The following is a 14,640-nucleotide window of genomic DNA, read 5'->3' as shown; positions in this document are numbered from 1 at the left end:
AAACAATATATTTGTTGAATACTTGTGAATGTCGTTATATTTTCCAAAACATTACATACTATTCCCTAGCAGACATGAATATGTATATATAATGCCATATAAACATGTGTTTTTTTAAAATCCATACAGAATTAAATGCTGCACTCAGGCGCATGTTGAACAGACTTTGGGTCCTTTCAAAAACACGGGAACAACCTCGTGTACAACTTCATGTACCTCTCCTAACATTTTGGCTTTATTTACTGTTTAAAAACGAAATTCGTTATGGACACTGATAATAATCCAACAACGGGGGTAGCTGCTACTACTATAGACAGTGAAGACACAACAGAAGCGTTCGTCAAGGTGAAATCAAAGAAGACATCGAAGCGAAAACGCGAGATGGATGGAGTCGATATGGAGGCTGAGGACTCCGTAGCATGCAAGCGGCCTCAGTTTCCACCCATTTCAGGCGACAAACTTAAGGTAAAGTAAATCCAACATTGTTATATATTAGTATATATGTTACTGAATTATTACACTTTGCCTGTTAGGGTAGAACAGTTTTCTCGTCCCTTGTAAGGTCTGGGTCTTGCACATGCGCAATGTCACGCCATTGCTATGATTATTCTTACACTGCCTAAATTGAAGCCTTTAGCCCGCACAAATATTAAGTGGCACTGTCTCACAAGACTACATTTTAGTCAGGGTTTTCTTCTAGTGTAGGCTACACAACAATGTCATGAATCTGCGCATACCACTGTGAGAAGTTGCGATGACAGTTCTAACATTTCCACTGTCATATTTTTTTTGTCTCCTTGTTTCAGGGTGGTTCTGATGAGATGCGTAAGGTTGCTGTCCCGGCCCACAGGTATACCCCTCTGAAGGAGAACTGGCTGAAGATATTCACACCCATCGTCGAGAACCTACAGCTCCAAGTCAGATTCAACCTCAAAACCAGAAATGTGGAAATTAAAGTAAATGCAATGAGATTACCTGAGCGATGTTTATTTGTATTGGTGTCTAGAAAGTAGGCCTTAATAAGGACGTGTCTTTCATTGCAGACATGTAAAGACACACAGGACATTGGCTCTCTCACCAGAGCTGCAGACTTCGTACGAGCCTTCGTTCTAGGATTCCAGGTTGAGGTAAGCAGCAGCACCTTCTGGGAAAGGAAGGCATTATCTTGTTGGGGTGATGAAATGAGAAGGATCCAGTCATCCAACAGCACTCTACTATCTCTGCTCTATATTGATATAGTGAGAATTACCTACTTCTTTCAAGTCAAATATGTTTAAAGGGATAGTGATAGATTGTAGAAATTATTGTTATGTTTTTCTACGTACCCAGAGTCAGATTAACTCATGGATACCATTTGTCACTGCGTGGAGTTTAAGGCAGTTTTGTGAGCCATTGCTAACTAGCATTAGCGCAATGCCTGGAAGTCTACCAGAACCGCTAGCATGCAGTAGTCTACTGGCCTAAAGCCTAATGTCTATTGAGAATACAACCCCACTGTTTATCATGTAAAATGAATCTGACACCTTGTCTCTTTTTCCCTTGGGAGGTCTCTAAAGTTTAGTCTAAATATAGGCTATTAATTAACCCTAACGTCTATTGACAATACAACTCCCATGTTGTGTTGAATCTAAACAACACTTTGTCTGTCTCCCCAGGATGCCCTTGCTCTCATCAGATTGGATGAACTTTTCCTGGAAACCTTTGATGTCACAGATGGTAACTAAGGGCCTGCCTGGCTCTACCTTTACAACCTACAATATTTGTAGTCGGGAATGGATTATGGGCACTGGCCAGCCAGGCTTGTAAACCACAATGTGTACTTGCCCCGGTGACATTCTGTGCCATGCGATATCTGAAAAGTCAACATTTCACTAGTCATCGAGCTAGTTAGGCACACTTTCTACTAGCCTGGTCTGAAAAGTACTAGCCTTGGGCTAGTGTGTAATCTTAATTTCATCCCTGTTTGTAGTATGCAAGCTCTTTTCACTACTAAGTGCACATTTTTCACTGACTGTCTTGGTTCTTTCTTTCAATTCATTGTTTTTATTGTCAGTAAAACCAGTCTTATTGTCAACCTTTTTAAATATTTTGTGCCCCGTGACAACAGATGAAAACTAGCCAGCTGGCTAAATATTTTCATAACTTTTGATTGATGTACATTATCACTGTTAAATAAAGTATGCATGGTCTCTGCCCATACTAAGTGCATTTTTAAAGTGTGTGAACTTCTTCTCACCGTACTAATTTTTTTATGTTTCGTTGACAGTAAAACCACTGAAAGGAGACCATTTGTCCAGAGCTATTGGGAGGATAGCAGGGAAAGGAGGCAAAACAAAATTCACCATTGAAAATGTGACCAAGACCAGGATTGTTCTGGCAGACTCGTGAGTAGTGCTATATGGCCCCATGTTATGATGTAATAGTTAGAATTCTAGGTCTACATTCAAAGACTATTATTTATGGTTTCATCATGGCCTTTTTTTGTTGTTGGTGTCTTTTAATATTTTACAGAAAAGTACACATATTAGGATCTTTCCAGAACATTAAGATGGCACGGACAGCGATATGCAACCTCATCTTAGGTAAGACTGAAAGAGATGTGGAAGTTGGTAGAGTGGTGGGGAGGAGGATACAGTGTTCGGAAGTGAGGCCGTTCATTTTCAGGTTTCACTCATACGTCTTCTTAAGCTTTGTTTTACTGTTGACAGTTACAGCTGATTTCAAGATTGAATATCGATTCGATCACCTTTAAATATACGTCATCTGATTAGTTTCTCTGAATTGTTTCATCAAACTTATCACCGCCAGCTCCTGATATCAGGGCATACAAACTGTCTCCTGAATTAGCTTAAGTGCGCATGTGCACCCGGCTGGGCTCACAAGCGAACGAGGCCCGAGTTTGTTTTCCCTGGCTAAACTAGCTGGATAGCTAAACTATGCTAGTTTTCGTCCTCATTGCCAAACTTCATAAATACCGTATCCTCAACTGCAAAACTCTGGAAAGAAACTTAAATGATTTGTTTTGTTGAACGGTTTGAAACATGTGTCGTAAGATGACGGTGGCGAAGGTTTTCATTGCTACTTACCTCAGATACAAGTTCAGTTTTGAGATCCATTGGCGTCGGCTTAGCTAGACAATTCTTACTGGTCTTGGAACTGACAACGTGCAGCCTCTCCCCGCTTGGCTCGATGGGATAGGTAGTGATTTTGCCAACTCGTCCAGATATGTACACAGTCTTGTACCCATAACCTGTTTTTAAACTGACTATCGTATTTGTTAAATGAATCAAGACGTTTATTAATATAATGATTCATCCAGAAATGGCAATGACTAAATTACTTCCAGACACGAAGGATCGGCGGCGCTTCTCCACACCACACTCTATTGGCCATGTGAATTCGTCATATAGTCACGTCTCAACATTGCCCCCAAGTCCCATGTATTAACACTTTTTCCCATTACTACATAGTTTTGATGTCTTCACTATTATTCTACAATGTAGAAAATAGTACAAAATAAAGAGAACCCCTTGAATGAGTAGGTGTGTAAACTTTTGACTGGTACTATGTTATTGATATTATACATGTCTATTTCCCCATACAGGAAGTCCCCCTTCTAAGGTGTACGGTAACATCAGGGTCGTGGCCAGCAGGACAGCAGAGAGATTCTAAAGTCACACGTGGATTTATATTCTCATCTCCTCCAAGATTCTGATCGAAGACCGGTTTTGCCTTTTTTTTAAACCTAAGGTAATATAGATGGGTGGACCTGGTCCTAGATCAGCACTCCTGAGATGCTTTTTGGATGTGGGCCCTTGCCTGACCTTCCAGGACTTTTGTTGTTGAAGCTGGACATATTGATCTGGGGAGTGCCTACCTGCCTTCGACATCTGGACTGGCCTGTCTCTTCCCACAGGGGATATTTGCATGTAAATGATTTGCCCCTTTTCCCTAATTTGTCTTTTGGATTTCAGTTTGATTTAAATAAAATCTGAACCTAAAAGTATTTGAAGGCCAACAATTAATTGTTACACATACAGTGAAAATTTGATTTAATGTAAATAAAAATGCAGAAACCCTAGTGTGAGACTGTAAAGTGCCAAATTGATCCAGAAACCCCACGACACAACAGGGAAAGAAAGTGATCACACACACAACTCGTACTTAAAATGTTTCAGTGTTTTATTATTATTTAAATTTTCATACAATATCAAGTTTCCAACAGTCCCACAGCATCAGATGCACCATGCAGAGAAAGGGGAGAATAACTATTAGTCAAACTTAACCGTTTCAGTTTCCACACACAACTAAAAGAGCACCGAGTCCCCTTCAAAGGAAATGGAGAAAGTAGTACTTGCAGAACTAAAAATCTGAACTATATAGATGACGGAATGGAAAGATTCTATACAAAACCGTGTCGAGTACAGTGAGTGGCAGTTGACTTTGGGACCAGCTTTTTACAGGAATAGAATCCTCATCGCGCTGATCCGGGGGGGGGAATACAAAGTTAACATGTAGTTCAGTTCGTTTGGATTACTGCTCCATAATGTGAACATTTTAACAAAGTTAGGACAAAATCCAATATGTTTCCCAGTAGATTATTAAATATCGTTTTTACTGACCTCACCGTTCACGTGTTTTAACGAGGATTTATTTAAATAGATCTTATGTCCATTGATCATGCCAAACGTTTACGAGTAACTCCGTTGTTGCGTTAGAAAGAACCCTGTACTGTAAATGCACTACTGATGGGGGGGGGGGGGGTTGACATTGGCTGCTTCAGCCTCTCTCTCTACTAAGATGAGCAAACATTGACCTAATATACAGTTACTATGCTGCCTGCAGTTGAGTCTCAATAACATGCCATAACATTCTATATTCCCTCAATAACTCACTGACATTCATTAAATCTTTCTCATCTCGATATTTTAGGATATTCCTCAGTTTAAGATATAATAAAATACAAATACATAGATGGTCCATGTTAGAGATTATTATTTTTTTGAACTTGAGTGATCAAGCTGTACAAGATCCTTTTATTCATTCAATTGTACACAAGGTGCAACAGAACATTTGACTTTATCCCAAGACACACACACACACAGGTTAGAGCAGGGGACTCTGCCACACTACGGTGCCCATGGAGCAGTTGCTGTGGGAGGGGTTAAGGGTCTTGCTCAAGGGTACATGCCATCTAGGATTTGACACCAGCAGCAACCCTCTGGTTACCAGCTCACTTCCCTTCAGATTTTTCCCGTCTCACCCGGGATTCAAACTAGCAACCCTCCGGTTGCTGGCTCGCCTCTGACTGCTAGGCTACCTGCCGCCCATTTAGTTTGCATTGTGGGATTGTCATATGGTTCAACGTAAAAACGTGTCGTTAAAGTAAGTAAAAATACAAATAAGTATGACATCACTTTCTTGGCATCTATCTCTACGCTTAGAATAATAATCTCAAAAGTATAAACATAATAAAACAGCCTTTCACTCTAAACTTCCAACAGGTATTGTATGTTTAATGTGATCGGAAGCTTAATTTACCTAATCCAACCTGCTCAAGAGTCAAATGTATTAATTTACCTAATCCAACCTGCTCAAGAGTCAAATGTATTAATTTACCTAATCCAACCTGCTCAAGAGTCAAATGTATTAATTTACCTAATCCAACCTGCTCAAGAGTCAAATGTATTAATTTACCTAATCCAACCTGCTCAAGAGTCAAATGTATTAATTTACCTAATCCAACCTGCTCAAGAGTCAAATGTATTAATGTACCTAATCCAACCTGCTCAAGAGTCAAATGTATTAATTTACCTAATCCAACCTGCTCAAGAGTCAAATGTATTAATTTACCTAATCCAACCTGCTCAAGAGTCAAATGTATTAATTTACCTAATCCAACCTGCTCAAGAGTCAAATGTATTAATTTACCTAATCCAACCTGCTCAAGAGTCAAATGTCTTAATTGATCCAACCTGCTCAGGAGTCAAATGGCTTAATTGATCCAACCTGCTCAAGAGTCAAATGTCTTAATTGATCCAACCTGCTCAGGAGTCAAATGTCTTAATTGATCCAACCTGCTCAAGAGTCAAATGTCTTAATTGATCCAACCTGCTCAAGAGTCAAATGTCTTAATTGATCCAACCTGCTCAAGAGTCAAATGTCTTAATTGATCCAACCTGCTCAAGAGTCAAATGTCTTAATTGATCCAACCTGCTCAAGAGTCAAATGTCTTAATTGATCCAACCTGCTCAAGAGTCAAATGTCTTAATTGATCTAATCCAACCTGCTCAGGAGTCAAATGTCTTAATTGATCCAACCTGCTCAAGAGTCAAATGTCTTAATTGATCCAACCTGCTCAAGAGTCAAATGTCTTAATTGATCCAACCTGCTCAAGAGTCAAATGTCTTAATTGATCTAATCCAACCTGCTCAAGAGTCAAATGTCTTAATTGATCCAACCTGCTCAAGAGTCAAATGTCTTAATTGATCCAACCTGCTCAAGAGTCAAATGTCTTAATTGATCTAATCCAACCTGCTCAGGAGTCAAATGTCTTAATTGATCCAACCTGCTCAAGAGTCAAATGTCTTAATTGATCCAACCTGCTCAAGAGTCAAATGTCTTAATTAATCCAACCTGCTCAAGAGTCAAATGTCTTAATTGATCCAACCTGCTCAAGAGTCAAATGTCTTAATTGATCCAACCTGCTCAAGAGTCAAATGTCTTAATTGATCTAATCCAACCTGCTCAGGAGTCAAATGTCTTAATTGATCCAACCTGCTCAAGAGTCAAATGTCTTAATTGATCCAACCTGCTCAAGAGTCAAATGTCTTAATTGATCTAATCCAACCTGCTCAGGAGTCAAATGTCTTAATTGATCTAATCCAACCTGCTCAAGAGTCAAATGTCTTAATTGATCTAATCCAACCTGCTCAGGAGTCAAATGTCTTAATTGATCCAACCTGCTCAGGAGTCAAATGTCTTAATTGATCCAACCTGCTCAGGAGTCAAATGTCTTAATTGATCCAACCTGCTCAGGAGTCAAATGTCTTAATTGATCCAACCTGCTCAGGAGTCAAATAGTGCAAAAGAAACTGCTGTTTATTTTTGAAAATGAAATTTGCATCTAACCATTAGTGATCTTGCAGCGAGCGTTTGACTCATCACTGACCAGTCCATCACTGACCAGTCCATCACTGACCGCAATGGTGGACACTTAATAATAACAATACCATATGTCCTGGTTGGCACTTTATACCCTACGTTTTGAATTGTAACCCAAATCAAGTATATTATTTAAACGCAACACCTCAGATAATGACACATTTCCCCACTAAATAAACATTTATAGATATACTTGTCTATAAAAAAAGAGACCAGAACAAAAATAAATATTTAAAAAAAAATAACATTACATTTTTTTTTTTGACAAAATATAATCAAGCCAACCTTTCCCCTCCCTCCCTCAAACTGGGATGCTCTTACAAACAAAAAATAGCTGTCCTTCAGGTTATCGAGAGGATCGGAGTTCAATAACACAACTAAATTGGCTTCGCGAAGCTTGTGGCTTGTTTAGGGGGGGAAAAAAGTGGCTTCACGGGGAGAGAGAAGACTTCCATTGATACACGAAGTGTTTGCCAGACGTCTTGAGCAGATCTTCAGAGACCGATGGAGAAGAAAGCGATGGGAGGGAGAGGAGTGGAGGGACATGCTCACACGTCTACCACCATCTTTTTGTGTATGTCAAGGCCACCCACCACCTAGGGGAAGAGAGAAGGAACAGAACCAAATAGTTCTTATTGTAGTTCTAATTCCAATTCTAGAGTAAATTGTAGTTCTAATTCCAATTCTAGAGTAAAATGTAGTTCTAATTCCAATTCTAGAGTAAATTGTAGTTCTAATTCCAATTCTAGAGTAAATTGTAGTTCTAATTCCAATTCTAGAGTAAATTGTAGTTCTAATTCCAATTCTAGAGTAAATTGTAGTTCTAATTCCAATTCTAGAGTAAAAGCAGGCGGGAACAGATTGATTCTTAATGCTATTGGCTAAATTAGCAGAATTCAAAATCATGCAACATGATTCCAACTAAGAGAGGCAACTTAACACTTGTATAACTACAGTGTCCTGTTAACACTAGTATAACTACAGTATCCTGTTAACACTAGTATAACTACAGTATCCTGTTAACCCCTTAACACTAGTATAACTACAGTATCCTGTTAACTCAACACTAGTATAACTACAGTGTCCTGTTAACACTAGTATAACTACAGTATCCTGTTAACCCCTTAACACTAGTATAACTACAATATCCTGTTAACTCCTTAACACTAGTATAACTACAGTATCCTGTTAACACTAGTATAACTACAGTATCATGTTAACTCCTTAACACTAGTATAACTACAGTATCCTGTTATCTCCTTAGTATTACAGAAAATACGTCTTACACTCTCAGCTATTTTAATGAATGAGTCTCTTCAAACGAAGTCACACAATCCCTTCACGACAACCTTGGGCTGCTCCAGCACAAACCAACTATAACCACGCTCCAACAGTTGTCCTGAAGATAATACTCCCACAAGAACAGTGTTTTAGTTCAAGACTCTACAGCGGTGTTTTCCAACCTGTGTTCAGCCAATTATTTTTGATAAATGTAATAAAATACAAATTGATTTTTTTCTTCCAGAGAAAATAACAGCTGGGAGTATTCATTGTATTATAAGCAATTTGACATTACTTTTCAAAATTCCAATAGTTTATAATAATAGGACTAATTTGTTAAATTCACTGCTACATTTTTACTGCCAATGGTGGTCCTCGAGAGCTTTTGACAGTGATTTGGTGGTCCCCGGAACGGAAAAGTTTGGGAACCGCTGCCTTAGAGAAATATGTGCCTAATATAGCTAATTCAGAAGAGTGAAACAGAATACAGAACTTTCTTAGTGAAATGGGGCTGGAATCATGCTCTATACATAACATTACCCTCCACTGAATGAGCCATCTGGTGTGTTAGAGCTGGGTAGGAGAAGCCATCAACCGTAACAGTCCTCCAGAACTGGAGTTACTCCCCCCAATAGGGTTGCACAATTCTGGAAAATGTCCTCTGCGTGCAGTATGAAGGAAGTTAAGAGGTAGTTTCGCAAGCCAATGCTAACTGGCTAAAGTCTACTCTACAGGTACAGTAGCATCTTGCCGTATCCTTTTAACCCCCCAGCCAGCCACGACCCCAGTTCCCCAGCCAGCCACCCACGACCCCAGTTCTCCAGCCACCCACGACCCCAGTTCCCCAGCCACCCAGTTCGCCTGCCACCCACGACCCCAGTTCCCCAGCCACCCACGACCCCAGTTCCCCAGCCACCCACGACCCCAGTTCCCCAGCCACCCACCACCCCAGTTCCCCAGCCACCCACCACCCCAGTTCCCCAGCCACCCACCACCCCAGTTCCCCAGCCACCCACCACCCCAGTTCCCCAGCCACCCACAACCCCAGTTCCCCAGCCACCCAGTTCCCCAGCCACCCACCACCCCAGTTCCCCAGCCACCCACCACCCCAGTTCCCCAGCCACCCACCACCCCAGTTCCCCAGCCACCCACCACCCCAGTTCCCCAGCCACCCACGACCCCAGTTCCCCAGCCACCCACGACCCCAGTTCCCCAGCCACCCACGACCCCAGTTCGCCACCCACGACCCCAGTTCCCCAGCCACCCCAGTTCGCCACCCACGACCCCAGTTCCCCAGCCACCCACGACCCCAGTTCGCCACCCACGACCCCAGTTCCCCAGCCACCCCAGTTCGCCACCCACGACCCCAGTTCCCCAGCCACCCACGACCCCAGACTTACTAAGCAGAACTCTTCGAAGGATATCCTGCCGTCTCCGTCCTTGTCTGCGTTGATGATGGTCTTGTCCACGATCTGCTGCAGCTGGGTGTCCTTCAGGTTGTTTCCTACCATCATCTTCAGCACCTGGAAGAGCTCTCCGTTGGAGATGTAGCCATCCTTGTCCATGTCGTAGATCCGGAAGGCAACTAGAGGGGGGGTCAGGGGGGAGAGAAACGTGGAAGGATGTGTAGGTAAGTCAGCGATCCTGAACACAGACCTTTTTGGTTTTGTATTTTGGAGAAAGCCTCATCATTGTTGCGATCAGCCATTCTGTTTCTACCCAGGCAAGTGGGGGGACAGGGGATGGGTTTTTGTCTTTGTAGATCAGATCATTTAACTTTGTGTGGTGAGAGGTGTGTAGATGTAGGATGGAGTAGATTTGTCTACTTACACCGAAGTTTTGACTCCTTGTCCCCCTTGACACTGAATTGTGAGACTCCCTCAATGAATTCTGATGGGGGGGGGGGGATAGATGGTTTAGAGTCAGACATTATTTGACTTCTTATACAGTACGCAATCATTTTATATAAATCGGACTGATCAAATACACTACTTATGCATTCATAAGTTCAATCAATATCAGTAGCAAATTACTACAATCCATATTCAGGGCTATATCCAATCAGAACGCCCCTTTTCCTCTATGCAACTTCTATAGGCAATGTTTTCGCGGAGACCGCATTCACGGTAAACGATGGGACATGTCGGCTCAATCGGAAATTATCTTTAAAATGTAAATCGTGTTGAATCCGGGCTGTGTCCGGATGGAATCCGGGCTATCTAGTCCTGACTGTCCTGCGTTGTGTTACTACTTCTTCTGCAGGATCTGTTCGGCAGAGTAGACCGAGAGAAACACCGGAAGTCTGACCCAGTCCAGGCCAAAGTACCAACTTCTCTCCCTGGTCATCAAGATCCTTTTTTGTTAATCATGCAATGTGATTAAAGGCCCAATGCAGCCATTTTATATCAATATAAAATTATTTCTGGGTAACAACTAAGTACCTTACTCTAATGATTTCCATTAAATTGTGTAAAAAAAAGCTATTTCTCAAGTAAGATTCTTGCTAGGACTGTCTGGATATGTTCTGAGTGGGGAGGGGAAATCTGAGAACTAGGTTCAGAACTCTCTTTGTTATTGGTCTATTAATGAATTTACTGCATGGTGATATGAAAACCTGCTGATTAGAAGGTCCTGTGTAGATTGTATATTTAACCAACAACTATCAGGAAGCAGGATCAATGAGTTAGCCAGCTAACTTTGATGAACAGACAGAAATAATCTTCTGGTTAATTAAGAAAGCTAAACTTAGATATGTGTGTGTTTGGTTGTTGAGTCAATGCCCATATCAAGCTTTTCTAGCTAAACAATAAAAAGTTATTCGAGACAATTCATTTTCTGGACCGCTCATTGATCCTGGTTTGTATTGTACCCCTCTGGTGTAGGCCACCATGTACTGTGCTGGGACATTCTCAGACAGGAGGACAATAGACACGTTAACCAACACTGATGTCCCTGATATTATTGACCTTGATTTCAGCAAATGAACTTAAATTCAAAGACATTGTCGGTCCCAAGCATTTATTCACTAGTAAAAATTGTCACTGGCTTACCCTTGAAGTCCACCTCTCCGTTTCCATCGGTGTCGAAGATGTCGATGACCCTCTGGACCAGCGGGTTCTGCTGGAGTTCAGGCAGGGACATGAACTCCTCCACACTAAGGGACCCAGAGTTATCAAGGTCCAGTTTCTTAAACCTCTTTCCCAGACGCTTAATCTCATCAGCATCGACTGGAGTAGAGAGAGAGAGAGACGAGAAAAGAGAGACAGGAGAAGAGAGACGAGAGACGAGACAGAGTGATGAGAAAAGAGAGACCGACAGACAGATGGGAGAAATGAGAGACCGACAGACGGACGGGAGAAAAGAGAGACCGACAGACAGATGGGAGAAAAGAGAGACCGGCAGACAGATGGGAGAAAAGAGAGACCGGCAGACAGATGGGAGAAAAGAGAGACCGGCAGACAGATGGGAGAAAAGAGAGACCGTCAGACAGATGGGAGAAAAGAGAGACGGCAGACAGACGGGAGAAAAGAGAGACCGACAGACAGACGGGAGAAAAGAGAGACCGACAGACAGACGGGAGAAAAGAGAGACCGAGACGGGAGAAAAGAGAGAGCGAGACAGGAGAAAAGAGAGAGCGACAGACAGATAGGAGAAAAGAGAGAGCGACAGACAGACAGATAGGAGAAAAGAGAGAGCGAGACAGGAGAAAAGAGAGAGCGAGACAGGAGAAAAGAGAGAGCGAGAAAGGAGAAAAGAGAGACCGACAGACAGACGGGAGAAAAGAGAGACCGACAGACAGACGGGAGAAAAGAGAGACCGACAGACAGACGGGAGAAAAGAGAGACCGAGACGGGAGAAAAGAGAGAGCGAGACAGGAGAAAAGAGAGAGCGACAGACAGATAGGAGAAAAGAGAGAGCGACAGACAGACAGATAGGAGAAAAGAGAGAGCGAGACAGGAGAAAAGAGAGAGCGAGAAAGGAGAAAAGAGAGACCGACAGACAGACGGGAGAAAAGAGAGAGAGCGAGAAAGGAGAAAAGAGAGAGCGAGAAAGGAGAAAGGAGAAAAGAGAGAGCGAGACAGGAGAAAAAGAGAGAGCGACAGACAGATAGGAGAAAAGAGAGAGCGACAGACAGACAGATAGGAGAAAAGAGAGAGCGACAGACAGACAGATAGGAGAAAAGAGAGAGCGAGACAGGAGAAAAAGAGAGAGCGACAGACAGATAGGAGAAAAGAGAGAGCGAGAAAGGAGAAAGGAGAAAAGAGAGAGCGAGACAGGAGAAAGGAGAAAAGAGAGAGCGAGACAGGAGAAAAAGAGAGAGCGACAGACAGATAGGAGAAAAGAGAGAGCGAGAAAGGAGAAAGGAGAAAAGAGAGAGCGAGACAGGAGAAAAAGAGAGAGCGACAGACAGATAGGAGAAAAGAGAGAGCGAGAAAGGAGAAAGGAGAAAAGAGAGAGCGAGACAGGAGAAAAAGAGAGAGCGACAGACAGATAGGAGAAAAGAGAGAGCGACAGACAGACAGATAGGAGAAAAGAGAGAGCGAGACAGGAGAAAAAGAGAGAGCGACAGACAGATAGGAGAAAAGAGAGAGCGACAGACAGACAGATAGGAGAAAAGAGAGAGCGAGAAAGGAGAAAGGAGAAAAGAGAGAGCGAGAAAAGAGAAAGGAGAAAAGAGAGAGCGAGAAAAGAGAGAGCGAGAAAAGAGAGAGCGAGACAGGAGAAAAAGAGAGAGGGATCATGAACAAAATTAGACGTTACATTTTGGTAATTATTTGACACTTATCCAGAGCGACTTCCAGTCAGTGTATTCAACCAACGTAGGCAAGACAACCACATACAGTATCACAGTCATAGCAAGTAAAAACCTTTGCCGTTAAAAGTAGCCGTCAGCTTACCTAGATCTCCTGGAATATGGACACACAACACATTACCACATTAACACGGGTAGATCTATGCAGGTAGGCACCCAGCAAACCCTGTACCCACACACACACACACATAATGTGGTCTAATGACGGTATGTAGGCGAGGACTACTCTCTTCCTCCCCACCTACACCGACCCAACACGGCAACAGACCTGACACGGCAACAGTGCCTTTAAAACACAGGCGGGCGGGCGGGGGGGGGGGGGGGGGGGGGGGGTCAAGTTAACTACACAAACATTGCCTGAAATCTTCCAGTTGAGTGAACTTACATCTGTTGTTGGCCATGTCGATGTGGGTAGTACAAACAGCCCTAGCTGTCCCAGTCCCCGAGGAGAGCTTGTTGCCCTGTGCCTTGTGAGCTCCTGCCATTACAGAGAGTACTGATCCCACCTAGTTTCTGTTGTCCCCTCTCACAGTAGCATGGGGTAAGCCTTGTAATAACATAGATACTAACTACAGTATAAGCTTATTCAGACACGCTATGATCACGTGAACCGGTCTACTGCCCCCCCCCCCCCCCCCCCCCTCCCCACACAATACTACTCTAATCTGTCCTACCTTATAGTCAGATATAGCTATTCATCTTTAGACAAACCTCACAGAATGGAGAGAGAGAGAGGAGGGGGGGGTTCAACTGAGAAGGTAGGTAGGAAAGAGAGAGAGGAGAGAAAACAGAGACACTTAGCTGTTGCAGAAAGCTATGAGCCAGAGAGAAATGGAATGAGTGTGAGAGAAAGGGAGAGGGAGATGTGTGTTTGTGTGTGTGTGTGTGTGTGTGTGTGCATTTTGGGTTGGACGACGCCACCATGCATTAGCCTGATGACTAAACAGAAGCTAGAGGGATGACTGTGTGAGTGGTATACGAGTATAGAGGCAGAGTTTGCTGCAGGCACTCCATAGCCAGATCTCTGGGGAACAAATCTGCCTTGTGCCATCTGTCTCTCACTACTTTTTCTTACTTTTTCTTAGATATATTGACAATGTACCAACTGACATTTGTTTAGGCCTAATGAAAGTGGTTAACTAGATTGCAGTACACAGATACAGTAGATTATGATATTTCTGTGTGTGGGACTGAACCCAATGTCTGAGATTATCCCCTAATGCAGGGCTATTCAAATATTCCTGTTCTACCTGATAATTAAGTGGTTTTTCAAGTTATGTAACTTTTTCAAAATACAGATATCATCTCCGTATGATGCTGTGTTTTACATCACACGATGCTGTGTTTAACATCACACGATGCTGTGTTTTACATCATGATGC

The 14,640-nt window shown here is 42.6% G+C and overlaps 2 protein-coding genes across 9 annotated transcripts in view; one reads left to right on the top strand and one right to left on the bottom strand.

Moving 5' to 3' along the window:
- The first annotated feature begins 142 nt into the window (after positions 1 to 142).
- pno1 (partner of NOB1 homolog) lies at positions 143 to 4,081 on the top strand. The gene is made up of 7 exons (XM_021564644.2): positions 143 to 465; positions 807 to 956; positions 1,044 to 1,127; positions 1,656 to 1,716; positions 2,267 to 2,384; positions 2,512 to 2,582; positions 3,605 to 4,081. Exons 1-7 carry the CDS (start codon positions 265 to 267, stop codon positions 3,670 to 3,672), a joined length of 753 nt encoding a protein of 250 aa, XP_021420319.2. The 5' UTR covers positions 143 to 264; the 3' UTR covers positions 3,673 to 4,081.
- An 83-nt stretch (positions 4,082 to 4,164) lies between these two features.
- Positions 4,165 to 14,640, bottom strand: part of LOC110491294 (calcineurin subunit B type 1) — a 38,325-nt gene continuing 27,849 nt past the window's right edge. Inside the window, exons 1-6 of one of the 8 annotated variants that reach the window (XR_005036424.1) lie at positions 13,644 to 13,674; positions 11,496 to 11,672; positions 10,276 to 10,335; positions 9,846 to 10,030; positions 6,637 to 7,760; positions 4,165 to 6,534 (exon numbers count right to left, since the gene is read on the bottom strand). Coding sequence is in view for 2 of the 8 variants with exons in the window: in XM_036946068.1 (XP_036801963.1) it covers positions 7,713 to 7,760; positions 9,846 to 10,030; positions 10,276 to 10,335; positions 11,496 to 11,672; positions 13,644 to 13,659 (486 nt within the window). In the remaining 6 variants the exon portion in view is untranslated. Of the gene's footprint in view, positions 7,761 to 9,845; positions 10,031 to 10,275; positions 10,336 to 11,495; positions 11,673 to 13,643; positions 13,675 to 14,640 lie in introns of those variants that run through there. The other 7 variants (XR_005036426.1, XR_005036423.1, XR_005036421.1 and 4 more) reach the window with 7 other exon arrangements.

Source organism: Oncorhynchus mykiss, chromosome 16 (genome assembly GCF_013265735.2).
Source record: "Oncorhynchus mykiss isolate Arlee chromosome 16, USDA_OmykA_1.1, whole genome shotgun sequence".
In the NCBI taxonomy this organism is placed as follows: Eukaryota; Metazoa; Chordata; class Actinopteri; order Salmoniformes; family Salmonidae; genus Oncorhynchus; species Oncorhynchus mykiss.
This window is presented reverse-complemented; position numbering and strand designations above follow the sequence as displayed.